Raw genomic sequence first — 21,517 nt, 5'->3', positions numbered from 1 at the left:
ATAAGAACCAAAAGTATAAAACTTTTAGAAGATTGGGAGAAAAATCTTCATAACCTTGGGTTAGGCAAAGGGATCTCAGATATGACACCATAAAAGAAAAAAATTGTACTTCCTCCAAATTAAAGATATTCACACTTCAAAGATACTGTTAAGAAAATGAAAAGATAAGCCAGATTATTTGCAAATCTTATACCTAATAAAAGACTTGTATCCAGTATATATAAAGAACTCTTATAACCCCATAATAAGAAGACACACAATCCAATTAAAAAACTGTAAAAAATATATATACCACTAAAGAAACTACTAACAGAATAAGATTCTAATCTTGTATCCATGAAAGAGTACATCATGTGCCAGGGAAAACTGACCCCAAAGGATCAACACTTCAACATATCCTGGTGAAGTTAGTAGACTTGCAAAATAAAGGATATTTGGGGAGCTGGACAAAAAGATCAAGAAATTTATGGGGAAAAATATCAGAAAAAGGGAAGGTATTGGTTATGAAACTTTTAAGAAACCACAAACTTCTAGAACAAAACATGAGAGAATTCTCCTTAATAAATCTGGAGTGGAGAAGACCTTTCTAATTATGACTCAAAAACCAGAAGCCATTAAAGAAGTAATTTGAGTACATAAAAAAAAAAAAAGACTTCATGGGAAAAAAAATCCCAAACACCATAGACAAAGATATGAGACAAATATGGGAGAAATACTTACAGGTCATATCATAAGGGCCTAATCTCCCTCATCTATGAAGGGTTCCTAGAAATCAATAAGAAAATAACTAGTATCCTAATAGAATAAAAGAGAAAATAAACAGGAAATTAATGAGAAACACAAATGACTTGTAAACATATGAAAAGATGCCCAACTTCATTTATAACAGAAAAAAAAAAAATGAAAACTACACCAAAATGCCTCTTTTCACTTACCAGACTGATCAGGGTCTCATACATTGCTGGTGGGAATGTTGAATGGTACAACGTTTATGGAGGATTATCAGTCAGGGTACAGCCAGGAAAAGAAAAAGACCATGGCAGATATTGGAAATAGAAGGAATTTAATGTGTTGAAAGGGCCAAGAGATCAAGAAGGGGAAAGTGACCTTATTCTCATGTTAATAACAGGAGGAAGAGACTTCTGTTTCTAGGGCTAGGGAACAAAATGGAGGCAGTGGTGTGACCAGAGACAGGTGCACAATATCACTTCATCATCGAGATAGCTGTGCAGGGCGCTGGAGTCACTAAGAAGGTGATGTCCAGCCAGTAGTGGGTGGCATGGCAGAGGAGCAGATGCCAGGCCAAGGCTGGAACCATGGAGGAGGGGCCAGCCAAAGGTGGGATCTTTGAAGGGATGTAGCTACTTCCAGAGATGTCTCCTGAATCAGGGGTGGGAGGGAGGGAGAGGGAGAGGCAGAAAGACAGAGTGAAGAGGTGAAGAGGTGTAACAGAACAGTATCTTCTCTTTTTATCAGCTGGCATGGGACTCTGGGAAATGTAGTTTGCAGGTGTTCAGCTCTGAGATACAGAGTAGATGCAGGAAGGGCAAGAATGAAGTTTGATATAGAACAGAGCATGCAAAATCTCTCCTTGCTGGAGATGATGACAGCAAACGGGAAAATGCCCAGCACAAAGGGCAGTTTTGTAATATCTGCCAAGATGCAAATACACTGACCAATTTCACTTTGGGAAATTTATCCTACTGTTATACTGACTCATGTGACTCACTTGTGAATAAGATTATATCTTGACAGCATTACTTGTAAAAGATTGGAAAAGTCTGTCAAGAATTATGAAAAGAAAGCGCACGTGTGTGCCCATACCCTCAAAGAATAAAGTAAGGACAGCTATTTTTAGATATTACAGAGATAAATAGATAATAGTAAGAAACTATGGTAGAAAATAGTTTGGTGGTTCCTCAAAAAGTTAAACAGAATTACTATACGATCCAGTGCTTCCACTCCTAGGCATAAACCCTAAATAACTAAAAACAGGGACTCCGGTATGTGTACACTGATGTTCATAAGCAGCATTATTCACAACAGTTACTGTGGAAACAACAGCTAATAGCTATTAGCTATTAATAGCTAATAGCTAAAACAATTTAGGCAATAGCAAAAATGTGGAAACAACCCATGTGTCCATCAACAGATGAATGGATAAACAAAATGTGATACGTACATACCAAGGGATATTATTCAGCCATAAAAAGCAATGCAGTTCTAACACATGTTATAACATGGATGAGCCTTGAAAACAAATGCTAAGTGAAATAAGTCAAACACAAAGGACACATATTATTTGATTCCACATATGAGGTATAGGCAAATTTAGAGAAACAAAAAGTAGAAGAGAGGCTACCAGGGGCTGTGGGGAGGAGGACAAGGGGATTTATTGTCTAAAGGGTAGAGTTTCTGTTTGTGATGATGAAAGAGTTCTAGAAATAGAGGTGATAGTGACACAACATTGTGAATGTACTTAATTCCACTGAACTGTATATTTAAAGATGGTTAAAATGGTACATTTTATGTTATGTGTATTTTGCCAAAATAAAAAAAAATTCTTTAAAGATACTATGAATAATTTTATGCTGAAAATTTTGAAAACTTACATGAAGGGAATTTATAAATTCCTAGATAAATTAAACCTACCAAATTGACTTAAAAAGAAATAGAAAAGCTGAATAATTAAAATAAATCTGTATTTAAATCAATCAATTAGAAAAAAACACCAGGCTTATATTTAGAGGTGAGTTTTATCAAACTTTCAAGAAACAGATAATTACAGTCTTACCCAAATGCTCCTAGTGAGTAAAAAGAGGAAATGCTACTCAATTTCATGAGGCTAGCATAACTTTGATATAAAAACCGAACAAAGGACACTACAAGAAAGAAAATCACAAGAAAGATCAATCTTATTCATACAGATGCAAGAATCCTAAACAAAATATTAGCAAACCAACTCTAAATGAATAACAAAGGTGAAAATACAATTATACTATTATGATTTCATTTTATTTTATATATAACAATTATATGTGAATATATAAAATATGTGAAGTAGTTATAATATTAACTCAAGGTAGACGATGATAGATTAAAGATCAATATTGCAATCTCTTGACCAACTGCTACAAATAATCCAGAGATATATAGCCAGAGAGGAGATAGAGCATAATACTAAAAAAAACCCCAAAACTAAACAAACAAAAAACACTTGATTAGAATAAAAGAAGATAGGAAAATTCCAGCAGGCTTTTTGTAGAAATTGTCAAGCTGATGCTAAAGTTTACATGAAAATGGAAAGGAACGAGAATAGCCAGAAATTGTATTATTTTGTAAAAGAATAACAAAGTTGGAAGACTTACACAAACTGATTTCAAGACTTGCTTTAGAGCTATAGTAATCAAAACAGTGTGGTATCAGCATAAAGACAGATCAATGGAACAGAACAATGATTCTAGAAAGAGACCCACAACATATGGTTAATCAATTTTCAACAAAGGTGTCAGAGTAATTGTAAGTGGGAATTAATAGTTTTTTTTTCCCCAGCAAATGTTACTGAATTGGTTATCTTTATAGAAATAAGAACCTGACCTCACACCATATACAAAAATCAAGTCAGGTTAGATCATAAACCTAAATAAAGAAGCTAAAATTATAAAGCTTGTAGAATGAAACACAGGAGAATACTCATGATCTTGAGGTAGACAGTATTTCTTGGACCAAATAGTATATTACTTAAAAGAAAAGATAATCTCACTTTATTTATTTATTTATTTATTTATTTATGATCTCTACACCCAACCTGGGCCTTGAACTCATGAACCTGAGATCAAGGGTTGCATGCTCTTCTGACTGAGCCAGCCAGGTGCCCCTCAAAATTAGAATTTATTTGCTTCACCAAAATTAGAAACTTTTTATCTTCAAAAGACACTGCTTGGAAATTGAAAAGTCAAGCCACAGAGTGGAACGTATTAGCAAAACAGACCTGACGAAGGACTTGTATCCAAAATACAAAAGAATTATTGGAATGCAATGTAAAAAGCCAAACAACCCAGTGAAAGACTGGCAAAAGATTTGAACAGTGCCTTCACTACAGAAATATAGGTGAGCATGAAAAGACACTCACTATTGCTACTGATTGGAGAAATGGAAATTAAAATTACCATTATGTACATCACACCCTCTAGAATGACTCAAATGTAAAGGTCAACAGTATCAAAAGTTGGCAAGGGTGGGGGGCAAGTACAACTCTCAAACACTGCTGTGGGTATGTAAAATAATACAAACAGTTTGGAAGATTGTTATTCTCTTTAAAACCCAAATTCCAGGGGTACCTGGGTGGCTCAGTTGGTTAAGTGTCCGACTTCGGCTCAGATCATGATCTCACGGTTCGTGGGTTCGAGCCCCATATTGGGCTCTGTGCTGACAGGTTGCAGCCTGGAGCTTGCTTCGGATTCTGTGTCTCCTGCTCTCTCTCTGCCCCTCCCCTGCTTATGCTGTCTCTTTCTGTCTCTCAAAAATAAAATAAATGTAAAAAAATTTTTTTTAAAACCACCCCAAATTCCATTTGTAGGTATGTAGCCAAGAGAAATGCAAGCACATGTTCATAGAGAGACTTGTATAGGACTGTTCACAGTGGCTTTATTCATAATACTCCAGAAGTTGAATCAATCTAAATGTCCACAAACAGGGGGATGGGGAAATAAACGGTCATTATGGAGTACCTATCAGAAATAAAAAGGAACAAAACATTTGTCTATGTGAATAGATGTAGGATGAACACTTAGAATACTATGCTGACTAAAAAAAAAAAAAAACAAAAAACAAAAAAAAAAAGAATACTATGCTGAGCCAAAGAAGCCATAGAAAGAGAACTGTATGTATGATTTCACATATATGAAGTTGTAGGAAAAGCAAAACAAATATACAGTGATAGCACAGCAGTGACTGCCCCCAGGGGTTGGGGATATTGACTGAAAAGGGGCATATGGCAGCTTTCTGGAGTGATGGAACTTTCTGCCCATGGTGGTTACATAGGTATATGTATTTGTCAAAATGCATCAAATTGTATACTTAAAATATGTGCATTTTATAGTTTGCAAACAATATCTCAATTAAACAAATAAAAAATCATCATTAAGAGAATGAAAAGCCCCAAACTTAGGGAAGATACTTCCAATACACCCATTGACAAAGGATCGTTCCCAGAAAATATAATGTAAAGTCAATACGAAAAAGACAAGCCTAATAGAATAATGGATAAGACATATTAATAGGCTTTTTACAGATGAGAAAAACAAATGTTTGTAAACACATGAAAATGCACTCATCCTCCATTAATAATTAGGAAAATGCAAATCAAGATCTTATAAGATACCATTTTACATCCATCAGATTGGCAAAAATGAAAAGGCTGGGCAACATCAAGTACTGGTGAGAAAGCGGAGTAATAGGAATTCTCATATGCTGATGAGAGTGTAATTTGGTATAATTACTTTTGCTTTGAATCTCTCTTTCACTCCAGGGTATATAATTTAGAGGAAGTCTTGCACTTGAGACCAGGAGACATGTACAAGAATGTTTATAACAAAATTATTATAGTAGGAAAAGAAGACACATCCCAAATGTCTACATATACCACATAATTAGTGTTATAATCATACAGTAGAACATATACAGAAGCGAAAATGAACTTCAGCTACACACACCAACATGAAAAAAATTAATATGGAGCAAAAGATGGAAAATAGATGAATATAGACTACAAAATTCCACTCGAACAAAATGCAAAAATAGTATGCTGTTTAGAGTTGCCTACATAGGTGGTAAAAATTGAAAAGTAGAGTAAGGGAGTGATTATCATGAGGGTCAGGATTGTGGTTATTTTGTGGGTAAATGGATGTGGGAAGAGCATACAGGGAACTTCTAAGTGCTGGCAATTTTCTATCTTTTAAGCTGGGTAGTGAGTTCAGGGGTACTCATTTTATTTTTCTTTAAATTGTATACATACATTTATTATACTTTTGTATACATCATAATTTAAAAATAAGTAGACCATTATGCTAAGTGAAAGAAGCCAGACTCCAAGGACTACATATTGTGAATCCATGTGTATGGTAAAATGTCCAGAATAGGAAACTCATAGAGACAGAAAGTAGATTAGTGGTTGCCTGAGTTTGGGGACATAGGGGAGAAATAGCGAGTGACTGCTAGTGGGTACAGGGTTTCTTTCTGGAACAATGAAAATGTTCTAGAATCAACGAGATGGTTGCCCAATTCCGTGAATACACTAAGAACAACTGAATTGCATACTATACGTGGATGAATTGTATGGTGTGTGAATTCTATTTCAATAAGCTGTTCTTAAAAAACCAGGGAAGTTTTTTTAAGCACAGAAAGGCTCTCAATGGGCAATGAGACTGCAAAGCTGTTGAAGTGGAAGGGGAGGCAGTATTCCTCTAGAACAGTGGCTCTCAAACTCTAGCATGCATCTGAATCACGTGAAGCGCTTGTCAAAACACAGATCGCAGGGCATCATCCCCAGATTTTCTGATTCTGTAGAACTGAGGTGGGGCCAAGAATCTGCATTTCTAAAAGTTCCAAGGTGATGCTGATGCCTGGCCCAGGGACTGCACTTTGAGAACTGCTACTCTATTGTGTCCGGTATAGGTGTTTAATAAGTATATATTGGATGAATGGATGAATGGATGAATGGATGGAAGGGAGGCTGGCTGTTTGGGACAGTGGATGGATGGGAGATAATGGATGAAAGGGTGGATGAGTGGATTAATGGATGGATAGAAGGTGGGAAGACAAGTAGCAGAAGATAGTTGCATGGATGGATCAGGGGTGGTTCAGAGTAGTAGGGAAGAATATGGGGTTGGCAAAGTTGTAGTGTGGAACTTACTGTAGAGAAGGACTTGACACAAACACCTACTTTCAACTCCTGTCATGGGCTCACTGCCTGCTAGCTGTGCAATGTTTGGCAGGTGACTTCACCTCCCCAAAGCTCATTTTCCTCATGTGTGACATGTGGGTTAACAATACCTATGAATGTTCCATGAGCTAATACCCTTAAAAGGGCCAAGCACAAGCCTGGCATGCAGTGGATGCTCTCTATTCTTTGGTTGGATCTGACTATTACCATCATATATCACTGGGCTGTACTGTGTGGTTGAGACGAGAGGCTTGTAACTCAGGTCTGTCTTGTTCCCATAGTGGCCAATGCTGACCTCGAATTGGATCAGGTCCTTAAAGTTGGGCATCATGGTACAGGAAAGGAAGATGACGCACAGCCCATACTTTTGGCGGTTGTGGTGCTTCTAAAACAAGAACCCCCACATCCCCAGTACATAAGCCAAGGCTACATAGATACGCAGGGAGGCAAAGATGAGGTGCCCTGTTTCTTTCAAAGTCATCTTTGCTTCTCTTCAGGGTGAACTGGTGACCATTTTTGAAACCCCGCCCCCTTCAAATCCTGCTTTGACTCCCGCTCAAGGGCAGTTCCTCCCAGGACCTCTATCACCTGGCCCCCTCCTCCCAGTCAGCTGTGGTTCCTTTCCTTCCTGAAAAGGAGGCTTCTCCCTCTGAGGCAGAGAGGGCCAGACTAGGCTCTGACTTGGGCCACCTCATCCCTTCCCATTTTGCCTAAACGCCCTCCCCTGATGGAATGAGTGTGGGCAGGGGTGTGATGAAGGTGACATACACACACACATCTGCTCTGAGCCCTTCTCTAACTGCCTCCTCCCACATATGCTCGAGGTCCTCCATCTACCAGGTCAGCTGCTCTTATTTCTGTGGCCAACCCCTGCCCTCTTCTTGCACTCACCCAGTCTGTTCACTAGCTCGCCTCCCCTGTCATAAAAAATAACCCTCCTCACTTCTGAGCCTCTATTTAGCTACCACCTGATCTTGTCTCCTTCTATTTTCCGGCCAAGTTTCGATGCACTTGCCTGTATGCACAGTTTGCATGCAGTTTCTCCCTCACACGCATGCAGTCTGGCAACTCTTTCTTCAGGGGGCTGCCTCAGTGCTCTCCTTTGCAGACTCCTCCTCAGTCTCTTCTGCAAGCCCCTCCTCTTCCTCAACCTGCCTTAGGCTGTGGCACTCTTTCACCAGCCCACTCCTCCCAGGCAGTTCCTCCACAACCCTGTGTTCAGATCCTGGTGTGCTGACAACACACCATCTGTCTAGCAGCCTCGGGGACTGGTCTTCATGGATGTCTCACAAGCACATGTCAAAGATGGGATTACATCGTCCACCCCCCAGGCCTGCTTCTCCTTCAGGGAGTCCATGTTGGTGCATGCCACCCCTGACCACCTTGCCACCTGAGGCAGAAAATGGGCATCAGCTTAGGGCAGTTGGCCTCATTTCTTATTTCTTGTTAGTCTGTGGCTCGGATCATTCTGTGTCCAAAAGGTCTCTGGAACTTGCTCCCTCCTCTCAGGCTCTCCTTCCCTGTGACCGTATTCCCATTTTTTTTTAAATAAGTGGGTGGTTATTCTTAACACTGCTCCTCCTGCCCCTTCCTGCATCAGTGGTCTTCCCCAGCCTTCAGGAAGAAATAAAAACTCCTTAGAACATAATTTCTCCTTAACTAGATTACACATTTCTTAAACCGAAACCTCATCTTGTATTTACTGGGTGCCTGATGCAGCATGAAGTCCCCATAGGGGCTTGATAAAGACTCAGGTGGGTTGACCAAACGTCCTCATGTACCCAACAGGTCATTCAGCTTGTGGCCAGGGCCTCTGCAGTGTCAGGAACAGGACCCGCAGTAGATTTGGGGTGGGCAGAGGGACTCTTTACTCCTGAGTTACCTTTTCCTGTAGTTACCTCTATATTGGTTACTTCAGAGGAGAGATCCTTCTTAACATCTTGATGAGGACTGAGGTTGGTGAATAACTCCAGGAAGATCCGGCCTCGATAAGCTAAGCCATCCTTAACAGCATTGGGAATATTCTAGGGCAACAGGAAGGGAAACAATGACAAAAGGGATGTGAAAAAAAAGACCAAATTTATCCTGACACCTTTGCAGCAAAGACACTATTGCCTAGTAACTTCCTGCCTAGGGCTGACCACAATCTAGGGGCAGAATTCCAGACACCCCAGACATGGCTGTGCCCAGAAACCTCTGGGCCCTGACCCCTCTTCTGTACTGAGGCCCACTCCTCCTCTTCGTGCATTTTACCTGCTGATCAAATCAAAGTACCGATTCCCAGCAAATGCTTCCAGCTTGGAAGAGGCTGTGATAACTACTGGGTTTGTGCTTCCAGCCTGGCAAATCAGGGCATGCCCCGCCTTCTTAGCAACAGTGATTGGTCCAAGGAGAGTACACATGACCTAAGGCGGCTAATTAGAATGCTCCCCTGGCCTTCCCTATCAGCGGCTTGGATGGCCACTGGCCAGCAGGGAGGCTTGACTGAAGTAGCAAAGGATGAAGGCCACAGGTTGACGAGCAGCTGAGACAAGAGATGGAATGAATGAGCTAGCCTCTTAATGGCATTGAGGTCCTGGTGCCTGCAGCTCATCCTCACTCAAGAATTCTTCCCAGCCCTGTTCCCTTCCTTTAAGCCAGTTGGACTTGGCCTCCTGGCATTTATCACCAATCTTTAATAGCCCAGTACTTTCCACATTTACTTATGCTGTTTTAGTCTTCTATGTCCTTTCCACCTGCTGGAAATCTTACCTGACATTTCATCTCAATGACCCTTTCTCAGTGAATGCCCAGAGCTCTCCATCTGTTCCTTTCTTGTGACACAACACATGTCCCATATACACATAGTCATTTACACATAGATTACATGTCCTCTAATAGCATAATGGACAGAAACCAGGGCCGGGCCCTCCCCAGTCACGTCCCAGGCCCCAGCACCTTTCAAATGGTTGGTTTTTACCTCCACTGTTCCCTAGAGCTGTCATGAGAGGCTTACAATGTCTTCTTCCTGGATCCTGAAAGGGGCCTTTTTACCCCCATGAAGAGTCAGGAAGCTGGGGCCAAAACAGGGTAGGAAGCCAGAATACATTCCTGCAAGAAGAAAGGGTTAGGGCGACAGGGCCAGGTGGGAGAAGGGCAGGAGGCAGGGGCCTGGGGGATCGCTTGCCTTCTATTTCTGCTCCGGTGGATGAGATTTGGTTGAGGAACAGACTGACAGTCCCTATCTCATCCTGGCACCTGTTCTTGGGGCTGGAGAGAAACATAGTCTGCAGGTTGAGCTGCTGGCCCAGCTCAGATTTTCTCCTCCTGTACTTGTTTTTCAGCTTCTACCCAGCGGCTCACCAGTCCAAGACTCTGAACTTGATGTAGCTGGAGAGACAGGGCAACTGCAAGAGGAAAGCGAGAACAGCAGTGGGTGCATGTTTGAGTGGTCTGGTCCTCAAGGAGACTGAGTGCAGCTGGGAAGTTCTGGGTCTGGGACCAAGGCCTGGCTCAATCATCAGTAAGCCATGTCACCACAGCCAAAATGAATTTACCATGGGGACATATAAGCCTGTGGCTATGGACTCCCCACTTGCATGGGCCCCTTGAAAGGACCTGGGAGAGGCCTAGGAGTGTGTCCCATGGTGCTTTGGTATTATTATTCTTTTTTTTAAGTTTACTTATTTATTTTGAGAAAGAGAGAGCACATGAGAGAGCATGAGCAGGGGAAGGGCAGAGAGAGAAAGAGAGAGAGAATCCCAAGCAGGTTGCGTGCCAGTCTGTCTTGCATGGAGGTTGTGGCCTAAAATGCATTCTTCACCACTAGCAGTTAACTTTTAAACAGCAAGACACCTATCTCCTCAGAGAGTAAATAGTAGTAGCTGCTGTTGTGGGGAGGGTTTCTGTTGTCCTGTGGCCTGTGCTAAATGATCCACATGGATCACCTGAGTGACTCCTCCCAACAATCCCATAAGCCAGGTGCTATTATTCCCATTTCCAGACAGGAAAATTGAGGCACAGAGCAACTGAGTTCCTGAAGTTCTCAAGTTATATGCAGGGGCTGAAGCAGCTTTAGAGGTCTTAATGACTCTGCCATAACCCAGTGAGGACTGTGATTGTTCCTAATTACAGATGGGAAATGAGGCCCAGAGAAGCAGAAGGACTTGCTCACGGTCACCCAGTAAGAAGTGCAGTCAGATGGGAACCCAAGCTTCTGGGTCTTATCTCCTCTGCCATAGGGTCCCCTCAGTTACGAAAACAAAAAAACCAACCCATATGGAAAACAGCTGCTGGGCTTGAGATCGGAGTGGGACTCAGGTCCTCTCAGTCGGGCCCTTTCCCCTCATAGCAGCTCCTGGGGCTGTCCATTCTCTCCTTGCCAGGGAAGCTGGGGGCAAGGGGGGAAGTGGGGAAAGGGCTTTCCAGTTGAGCAAGTATCTAGGAAGAAATGAGGAAAGGCCCACTGGAAGTTGAGAGATGGGCACTGTAAGACATCCAGGTCTTCCAAAATTACAAATCCTCCAAATTCAAACTCATGGCTGAACCATCTTTTCATCAACCCTGTTGAGAATTCTCTTCCCCTTTCCCAGTTCCTTGTCTTGACTGCCCTTCTGTCCTGGGGCACTTGGACTGTGAACTGGCAAACACCCATTTTTAGCGAAGTTTCCCCTGCAGCCTGCCTTGCTGGGGCCCTGACCAACTGGCCTCAGATGCTACCGTATCTGTGGCCATCCTGCCATTCAGAGTGAGGCTCACACCTGCCTGCTGCATTTCTACAGGGCTAGTGACAATCAGGCCTGCATCCAAATGGCTCCAGCCTAGGAGACTGTGTTTCGTGGGAAACGCGTGAGGAGCCAGGGAGTGTATGGACATCTTTAAACGTTGGAAGGTCTCTTTCAGGGATGAAGGAAGGCCTGGCCTGTGCCACTGGTTTCTGAGCCTAAAGGCAGCTGGACACAAGGGAAGACTTTCAAGACTCTGAGCATCTGGCCACAAGCCTCATCACAGCCAGAGACAGGTGGGAGGGATCAAAGGTGGGGGATAAACTAGGCTCCCTTTAAAATCTCTTCCTACTGGGGCACCAGTAGGAGGTGGCTCAGTTGGTTAAGTATTCGACTCGGTTTTGACTCAGGTCATGATCTCACAGTTCAAGGATCAAGCCCTGCCTCCAGCTCTATGCTGACAGAACAGAGCCTACTTGGGATTCTCTCTCCCTCACTCTCTGCCCCTCCCCTGCTCACGTGTGTGTGTGTGTGTGTGTGTGTGTGTGTGTGTGTGTGCATGCATGCGTGCACGTGCGCACTATCTCTCTTTCAAAATAAATAAAATCTCTTCCTACTTTAAGAGTCTATAAAATCACCCAGGAAGGTAGAGATTATGAAGAATGGTTAAAGATGATGCCTCACAGGAGGCAGACTAGGGAAGCTTCTAGGAGAAGCAAGGAAGAGGGTGCCAGCAAAGTAGAGGGGAGCTCATTAGTGATTTTTGTGTCACACAAATGTAAGGTATAAGGAAAGCAAAGTACTCTCTGGGTAGCCAAATAGAAGCCACACAAAGTTCTATGCACTCATCCTTTTGACAGTGCTCAAGTTATCTTTCAGAATTGCGTATTCTTATTCTACATGCAGCTCTTAGAAGCCTGGCATGAAGTCAAAAAGCAAACAAGGCTCTCCCAGGCTTTAAGAGAACTGGCATCTACACCACTGATAGGTGACTAAGAAGGACTGAAAAACTATAAAAATCAGACCACAGAATCCCACAAAGAGCATCCTGGAGCCATTTAGCGTAGGCACAAATAGCCCACACTACATGTAGCCCATATACTAACTATGTTCCCACAATACCTCTAGGCCATTAACAAAGAGCTATAATTATCTTCAGGGCACTTTGCCTAGATGATAAGAAAATGCACAATGCAATTCAGAATAAGTCTTTAAATCAATTTTAAATGATTTATTGGTTTTGTTTTGTAATGTATGTGAAAGGGCATTTTAAGTTTTCTGGAAAGTTCAGTTGTATGGCCCATTCATTTCTTAACACTGGACAAATAAAATAAATTTTCTGTAACATGTCCTTCTTCATGTTCCCCATCAGGCAGATCCTGCCCCCCATCCACCCCATGCTTCTTGGTCCCTACCTTCTATCCACACCCCTACACAAACACCCAAACTTTCTTTCGTTTGTGGGCCATGAGGAGGAGAGTGGTCAAGATGGAACAGCGATATCTACCTGAATCCGGAAGGTCAGGAGCTGGTTCCATATTGGGTTCTCGGTTTGGGTCAGCACATTTGTCTTGAGCTAGAAACATTCCACAGCAGTGTCAGTGCCAGCCTGTGCCCTCCTTCCTCCACTGGCCTCAGCTTCCAGCCCTTCCAGCCCAGCCCACAGATGGATGCTTTCTCCAGCACAGGGCTGATCACGGGAATGGTCTAAAGACACTTTGACAACTTCTCAGCTACAACTTCAGTCCTTTGTGTATCTTCCCATCTCCAGATTCCCTAATATTTGCCCTTCAATCATCTTTCAATTGACTTTGTTTCTATTTAAAAAAAATTTTTTTTTAACATTTATTCATTTTTTGAGTGACAGAGAGAGAGCACAAGCAGGGGGAGGGGCAGAGAGAGGGGGAGACACAGAATCCAAAACAGGCTCCAGGCTCTGACCTGTCAGCACAGAGCCCGATGTGGGGCTTGAACTCATGAAATGCAAGATCATGACCTGAGCCGAAGTTGGATGCTTAACCAACTGAGCCACCCAGGTGCCCCTCAATTGACTTTGTTTTTAAATAGTCATAGCATTACTAACTTTCTTATATGAATGCATACACATAGATTTTGTTAGATAAACTCTAAGATCCCAATAGAAAAGTGAACAAAAACCATGTCGACAGTGGCAGTACACAATGTAATACCCTTTTCCAAAGCATCACTTGACTTCATTTTTTTTAAGTAGGCTTCACACCCAACACAGGGCCAAATAGGGTGCCCGAACTCATGACCTGGAGATCAAGACCTGAGCTGAGATCAAGAGTCAGATGCTTAACTGACGGAGCCACCAGGCACCCCTACTTGACTTCATTTTTAAACCTGGCTCTATTCTAAGCAATCATGTTGGTGAAATCAAGGTTGGTTGGACTGATTGAACTTTTTAATACACACTAAGAAATCAGGGCGCCTGGGTAGCTTACTTGGCTAAGTGTCTGACTTCGGCTCAAGTCACGATCTCATAGCTGGGGAGTTGGAGCCCCACATTGGGCTCTCTGCTGTCAGTGTGGAGTCTGGAGCCTGGAGCCTGCTTCAGATCCTCTGTCCCCATCTCCCTTTGCCACCCCCCCTTGCACGTGCATGCGCTCTCTCTCTCGCTCAACAATAAACATTAAAAAAAATACACACTAAGAAAACCACAGAGATACTAAAGTTTTTGAAAATTTTGTGCCACCTATCACCCAAGATCATCTCCCTAGACCAGAGCACCCAAACCCCACTCAGTGTGGTAGTTTTAAAATATGTCCACAAATCCTTTGGTATATCTTCCTTTGAAAGGTAGACACTGATTTCCCTCCTTTTATGTATGGGCTAGATTTAATGACACTTTTAATAGGTAGAATATGGTAGAAACCAGGGTTTATGAATTCTATGGTTTATGAATTTAAAGAGACAAACCTCTTTAACCTTAACCCAGCATTCCCCAAATTTGAACATAGGATCCTTTTTTTGCACATAACATCCATTAGCACACTTTGGAAAATGCTACTCTCTATTTACAGAGGATCATGGAATGTCAGCAACTCTCTGGCCTAGAACCTTCCATTTATAGACGAAGAAACCAAGGCCCAAACAAGACAGTGACAGTTTCAGTGTTGTTTGTGGGCATGTTGTTTCATTCACTCATTCACTCATTTGTGCCCTTTGTGTATATTTGGCTTTCACTGGGCATTTTCTCCATGCAGGGCACTGAGCACAGCTCTGGGATACAGGGTGACTAATCCATGGCCTCCACCTTCAAAGAGTTCCTGGTCCAGTGATCAGTCACAGCCCATTGATGGAGGAACTTAGATACTAATCCTGGGCTCCTGCCCACCAACTCCATCTTTCCCCATACACCATCTAGGTGACAATTTCTCCAAACCTCAGACCCTTTCTACACTTACCTTTTCCCCAATTAGTTCCACCTCCAACACAGGACTCACTAAGTGCTGTTTCTCTGTGAACAAGAGTTACAAGATTTATGAGACAGAAGTATTTTTTTTTAAGGGGAGGAAATGGAGAGGTGATAGAACCACTTGAAACTCTATGCCATCAATTGGCATGGTGCCCCCTAGGCAGACCTCTCCCATTTCCACTCTATCTCTGTGTGCTGGTATGTGTCATGGCACATAATGGGCAGCAGGGATGGGTGCTAGCATAGGGAACTGTGAGTCTGCCTCTGGGCATCGAAGACAGTCAGGGACATATGGCCAATTTTAAAGGGTATCTGTAGGGCCTTCATAAAACAAATTTTGGTGGATTTCCGTCTCACCTGTTCCTCTCCACCTAAATCTTAGGTTAGCATCAAAATGGAACAGGGAAGCCCCAGGAGAATCCAGGTCGCCACTGTGTAGGGAACCTCCAGGGTCACTCCCTCCCCGCCACCTGACTCTAACTGAGATGAAGGTCCTCCGCGCAGTAGATGAAGAAATGTAAGTAGGCCAAGTTGACCGGGACCACCGTCGACTTGAAGATCTGAGTGCTGGTGTCATCAGTCCCATAGGGCAGCTTTTGATCTACCTGTAGAGACCAGACCTGATAGGGTCAGAGTCATAGGATGGCCATGGCCATGGCCACCAGATTTGGCTTCCCCAACATTCCACTTGGTATAGGGGAGGGATGGACAATCCTTGAGTGGCACAGTGTACGAATTAAAGCAGGTGAAGATCAATGGCCACACTGGGGGCCCAGGGGTACCCTACAGAAGCAGCTACAGTAGGAAATGTTATTGGGGTGTCTAGGGAAGCCTCACCGGAGCCTGGTCTCCCACACTGAGGACACAAATGGTGACTTTCAGGTAGCCTCTCACTCCATTGCTGGGTTCATTTGGCTGGCAGAGGCCTAACCATTTCCTCAGGAGTGTGTGACCTGGAGGGGCAGAGGGCCCATGGGAGACTGGCCTTCAGTCTCCATCCTTCTTCCCTGAAACCAGGAGAGGGGTGTGGAAGTGTGTCTCCTAAATTCTGGTTCCCTTACAGTAGCAGAGGAAAATGGGAGTCACTTCTACCACTGGGCAAAGCTAGTATACTCCCAGGCTACCAGCCATTGCCTTTAGGAAACAGAGACCCCTCTCTCCCATCCTGGGAACCTACAGTTGTTAGTATCCTGGTCTGAGAGAGGCAAGCATTTTCCCCAACCCTAAGTCCAAACCTCAACCTGGTATGTATGTTGTGGCCAGGTTGTGTGTGATGGTTACAGTGGAAACCTCTACTCAAACATCAGTCCCCCAAGACTGGCCTCAAAAAATAGAAATTCAATTCCAGGTTGCAATAAAAGGTTAGCATTTGATCCAAAGGGATGCTTTGAAGTTTTACAGAGAAAGATCTTATGATTATAAATATTATCAAATACAGAAAATAATTCATACCCTCTAATACTCTCCCCTCATGTGTTGAACATACAGGAATTTTGAGATGTTTGGACAACTGATCTGCTTTTTCTCAGAAGGCACACGTATTTGCAACAACTGTTACCTACCTGCAGAACGGTAGATAAAACCAATATCTGTCTGGAAAGACAAGAATAGAGTAAGGATTAGTTACTCAAGATTTTCAACACCAATGAACAATAGTACTGTACTGACAGTATTAGCCACCAGTGCTTGAGAACTTGCCTTGCCCTAACTCCTTTACTCTTTACAACAACCTAGAAGTTGGTCCATTATTACCTCCACTCTGCAGAGGAGGGTACTTAGTGTGAGAAAAGTGCCTAAAGTCTTACAACTAGTAATTACATGAGGAGATCTGGATTGAAAGTATCCTTAACCACCACATAGCACTGCCTGGCCAACATAGCATTGACTCTTCCCTGTTTCTGGATTGAGAAAGTTGTCTCCCATCCTGGGGAAGAGGATGGTTAAGGGAGGAGCTGGCAAAGAGACTATGGGCTTTCCCTTTCCCCTGGGAGAGGGTTTCTGACCAAGGCCTGAGGGTTGTGGTACAGGATTGAAGGTGGCGGGTGGCAAGGCACCGCGAAATATTCAGGTCACCCTTGTATCCCACATCTGAAGGTTCCATAGAGTAGTCCCCAAATTCTTCATGTTAGGCCTGCTTTAAAACCCAGTTACCCTTTTGGAGTGTCTGGGTAGCTCAGTCGGTTGAGCATCTGACTTCGACTCAGGTCAAGATCTCCCGGTTCAAAAATGTGAGCCCCACGTTGGGATCTGTGCTGACAGCTCAGAGCCTGGAGCCTGCTTCAGATTCAGTGTCTCCCTCTCTCCCTGTCCCTCCCCCAACTCACTCTGTCTCTGTCTCTCTCTCTCAAAAAAAAATAAACATTAAAAAAAAAACACCAAAAAACTCAGTTACCCCTTTGGGTTAGGTAGGCAAAGATTTTTTTTAGCTACAACAAGAAAAGCACAATCCATAAAAGAAAAATTTGATGAGGTGGACTCCACTGAAATGTAAAACTTCTGCTCTTTGAAAGACACTTAAGAAAATGGAAAGACAGATCATATACTGGGAGAAAATATTTCCAAGTCATATATCTGATAAAAGGACTTGTATCCCAAATATATAAGAAAGCCTCAAAACTCAGCAGTAAGAAAGTGACCCAATGCAAATGAGCAAAAGATATGGACACTTCAACAAAGAAAATACAAAATTTGAGGAAATGCAAACCAAGTTATAGTTCTAGAAAGCAGACCAGTGGCTGGCTGGGGATGGGAGAGGGTGGGATGGGGGTGAGAAGGAAGAATTACAAAGGAGCACAAGGAAACTTTTGGGGGTGATAGATGTGATAGATATGTTCATTATTTTGATTGTGATGATCGTTTCAAATGATACTTTTTAAAATATGTGCAATTCATTGTATGTCAATTATACCTCAATAAAGCTGGAAGAAAACAAAGAAAAACTCAGGCACCGCTAATGAAGAAATAGATCCAGGCAGTGATCATCAATGGCTGTTAAGGACATAAAAAGAGAGACCAACATACATTCTGTGCCTTCTGCTGAAGTCATTTTGCCAGATAATGGACCCAAATCTAGCGAGCCTCTAGACAGCAAACACCTGGGCAGAGAGGTATGTGAAATGATCCTTCAGAGATGCAGTCAGCAAAATCCAGACTAGAGGAAAACTCTACAGGACAAACTATCCACTTTCTTTAACAAATTACAAGGAGAAAAAGGGAGCGGGACCAACAGAATCACAGAGACCTAAAAATACATTTTAACCAACTGCAGAGCACGCACCTGGTTTGGATTCTAACTTGAACAAAACATAAAAGGAATTCATAAGATAATTAGGGGAATTTGAACACCGATTAGTATTTAATGCTATCCAGGAATTATAAAGGTTTTAAAATGTGATAATTACATTTGTTTATGCTTAATAAGATATTTATGTATAGAAATATTAACTGAAATGTTTAAAAATATGATGTCTGAGATTTGATTCAAAATAATCCAGTGGGTGGGGAGGTAGGCCAGGGGTAGACAATATATCACTGGCAATGAATTAGTGAAGTTGAGTGATTGGGATGTGGGAACTCATGATACTATTCTCTCTGCTTTTGTGTATGTTTGAAATTTTTCAAAGAAGTAATTTAAGGAAAAAGACTCATTGGGGCGCCTGGGTAGCTCAGTTAGTTGAGTATCTGACTTCAGCTCACGTCATGATCTCACGGTTTGTGAGCCCAAGCTCTGCATCAGGCTTGCATAGGGCTTGGGCTGGCTGCTTTCAGCATAGAGCCCACTTCAGATCCTCTGTCTCCTTCTCTCTGCCCCTCCCAGGCTTGCACTCTTTCAATAATAAATAAACATTTATGTATTTAAAAAAAAATTAATGTTTATTTTTGAAAGACAGAGAGAGAGACAGAGAGAGAGACAGAGCATGATCAGGGGAGGGGCAGAGAGAGAGGGAAACACAGAATCCAGAGCAGGCTCCAGGCTCTGAGCTGTCAGCACACAGCCCAACATGGGGCTCAAACTCACAAACTGTGAGATTGTGACCTGAGCTGAAGTTGGATGCTTAACCCACTGAGCCTCCCAGGCTCCCCCCCCCAAAAAAAAAATTAAAAAAAATTATTTTAAAAAAAGGCTTAGTTTTCTCTCATGTCTATAAATTATTTAACAGTTCATTATCATTAGTCCTTGTCTGGAAATTGTGCGATGGTCTTTGCCGAAAGCACAACATTTTTTACCACCTGCCATATAACCTCTCCAGAATCTCTCATTTCGAAGCCCATGTTGCTTCTTTGAGGGACAGGTCATGACTCTTCATGTGCTTCTTACAAGTAGTGAGAAAGAAACCTTACTTTGATTTGTCCTAAATATACCTTTCTCAACACGGAAGACTTTCCCAGGGGTTGCCAGATTTAGCAAATAAAAATAGATGCCCACTTAAGTTAGAACTGCAGATAAACAATGACTACATTTTTAGTATACGTATGTCCCCTGGAGTATTCGTCAGGAGCCATGCAATTATTTAGGACATACTTGTATTTAAAAAGTACCTGTTGTTTAAGATTCAAATGTAATGGGACATCCTGTATTTAATCTGGCAACCCTACCTTTTCCTGATCTTCCTGGATTTGAAGAATCTTATTTAGCTCTTCATGAATGTCAGCTTTCCTCATCTCCCAGCCTGTGTCTTTCCAAAGCAAACCTTTCTTTCTGTTCTCATAGACAGCAATTTTCTCTGTGTTTCTTAGGTTGGCATTTTTGGACCTTCTGCTTCCATTTCCTGGAGGCAGAGGTTTGAAATGTGTCCATTGTATTCAACATGGCACCCAGCTCTTTCATAAATGGTACACACTTTTATCCTTACAACAACTCTGTGGGTTGAGTATGTCATTATTACCATTGTATATATGAGAAAGAGATTCTGAATAACTTGGGTAGATTCAAATCTGGATATTTCTGCAGGAAAATCCAAGTTTTTGCCCCTAGACTCAGGCATGGAACCCATGGTGAGTCTCTGTTAATTGTTTCACCAAACCTCCTCCTTCATCCAGAGCTCACTTGGAATCTCCCGATCTCTGCGTTGAATCTCATTAGTGTGGAATTCATCACCTGCAGAGGGGTTCCCAGAAAGATTTGTTATTCACATCCCTCATTTCCCCCATCCCCATGGGAGGGATTGTAAGGGCACATTTGGAATGTATTTAATGCTTCCTAATGGCCCTCTAGAATTTATATAATGTTTCCTAATGGCCCACACTTCCACATAGTTCTTTTCATCTAATTCTCAGAGGTACCCTGTAAGGTTCAGAATTTTAGTTCCATTTTACTGATGAGGAAATTGATCAGAGGGTCCAATCCACTTGGTCAACCCAAAGATCAGCCCAGAGAAAACTGTTGCACTTGACTTTCTCCATTGCATGCTGTCCTGATCATTTCCCATGTTCCGGTGTTCCCAAGAACATGTACACTCTTCAAGGGAGAGACCTCCTTGCTCTCCTTAGCCCTGTGCTGGGCACATAGGAGGCATTTGGTAACCACACATTCACCACTGTTACCGAGTTTCTTCTGATAGGGAATGGAATGTCCCATGTTGAGGGAACATTTGAGGGGTCCTTTGGTGACATGAGAATCCTGGCACATGGGAAGGGGCTATTCACCTCGGGGCCCAGCTCAGGGTCTAGTGATTGGTATTCTATAACATTTGTTAAGTGAATGTGGGAAGTCTGGGCTGCCAGGGAGTGACGAAGGTGGTGGAGGTTGTGTCTTGGGGTCAGAAGGACCATCTGAAGTGACTGGCTCCAAGGGTGGGGGTGGGGAGCTGAAGTCCTTCCGAGGATTGAGGTGGGACAAGAAAATGGACCCATATTGTTTGGCTCCTCACCTGGATTAAGATGGTCTCATCAAAGAACTTTGCAGGCACTTCATGAAAATTCTGGAAGAAGATCTGAGGTAGAGAGAATGGGGATAGGGGTTGGATGACATTTCTTCTACCACTTCACCCAAGGACTCAGTAAGCCTGGAGGCTCAGAATAGCAAGCTTCTTGCCCCAGCCCTTGCCCATTTCATGCTCTTCCTCCAGAAGCAGAGGCCTGCCAGGCTCCTGCAGGGGGTGTTTTGCCTAGGTAAAGGGCAGGGGTAGGGAATCCCAGGAGGATCTGTCATGAGCAGCTCAAGGCCCAGCTAGCTGCCCTGGGATGGAGACCCAAGCCTTTGCCTCCTTCTAGATTTCCCCATCAGTCCACTGCTCCCCAGCCCCTGCTGCAGCCAGAAACCTCTTTCCCAAGTGCAAACCCAGCCCCGTCACTCTCCTGATTCTTTCCGTGACTCCCAAGTGTCATCCATGACAGGGTCCCAGTGCATTTTGCAGGCTTCCCTCCAGCCACTCCCCTCCAGCCACACTCATATCTACAGTTCTGCCAAGTCCTGCTGCTTCTCATTTCTAG

General features: G+C 42.9%; 2 protein-coding genes across 11 annotated transcripts in view; one reads left to right on the top strand and one right to left on the bottom strand.

Moving 5' to 3' along the window:
- LMAN2L (lectin, mannose binding 2 like) overlaps window positions 1–10,316 on the top strand; it is an 80,950-nt gene extending 70,634 nt beyond the window's left edge. Inside the window, exon 9 of the mRNA XM_078444415.2 lies at window positions 10,267–10,316. Within this exon, the coding sequence (XP_078300541.1) occupies window positions 10,267–10,301 (35 nt within the window). The 3' untranslated portion in view covers window positions 10,302–10,316. The remainder of the gene's footprint in view (window positions 1–10,266) is intronic.
- The window catches only part of FER1L5 (fer-1 like family member 5), a 60,013-nt gene that overhangs the window by 23,389 nt on the left and 15,107 nt on the right, over window positions 1–21,517 (bottom strand). For all 10 annotated transcript variants that reach the window (XR_013554620.2, XM_078444408.2, XM_078444409.2 and 7 more), the window contains exons 9-20: window positions 20,956–21,018; window positions 20,133–20,183; window positions 16,648–16,678; window positions 15,923–16,038; window positions 15,567–15,690; window positions 15,075–15,127; window positions 13,154–13,222; window positions 10,286–10,329; window positions 10,110–10,192; window positions 9,939–10,033; window positions 8,842–8,967; window positions 7,151–7,328 (exon numbers count right to left, since the gene is read on the bottom strand). Coding sequence is in view for 9 of the 10 variants with exons in the window: in XM_078444408.2 (XP_078300534.2) it covers window positions 7,151–7,328; window positions 8,842–8,967; window positions 9,939–10,033; window positions 10,110–10,192; window positions 10,286–10,329; window positions 13,154–13,222; window positions 15,075–15,127; window positions 15,567–15,690; window positions 15,923–16,038; window positions 16,648–16,678; window positions 20,133–20,183; window positions 20,956–21,018 (1,033 nt within the window). In the remaining variant the exon portion in view is untranslated. The remainder of the gene's footprint in view (window positions 1–7,150; window positions 7,329–8,841; window positions 8,968–9,938; window positions 10,034–10,109; window positions 10,193–10,285; window positions 10,330–13,153; window positions 13,223–15,074; window positions 15,128–15,566; window positions 15,691–15,922; window positions 16,039–16,647; window positions 16,679–20,132; window positions 20,184–20,955; window positions 21,019–21,517) is intronic.

Source organism: Panthera onca, chromosome A3 (genome assembly GCF_046562875.1).
Source record: "Panthera onca isolate mPanOnc1 chromosome A3, mPanOnc1 haplotype 2, whole genome shotgun sequence".
Lineage (NCBI taxonomy): Eukaryota > Metazoa > Chordata > Mammalia > Carnivora > Felidae > Panthera > Panthera onca.
The sequence above is the reverse complement of the archived record's forward strand: the minus strand, read 5'-3'. Positions and strand labels throughout refer to the sequence as shown.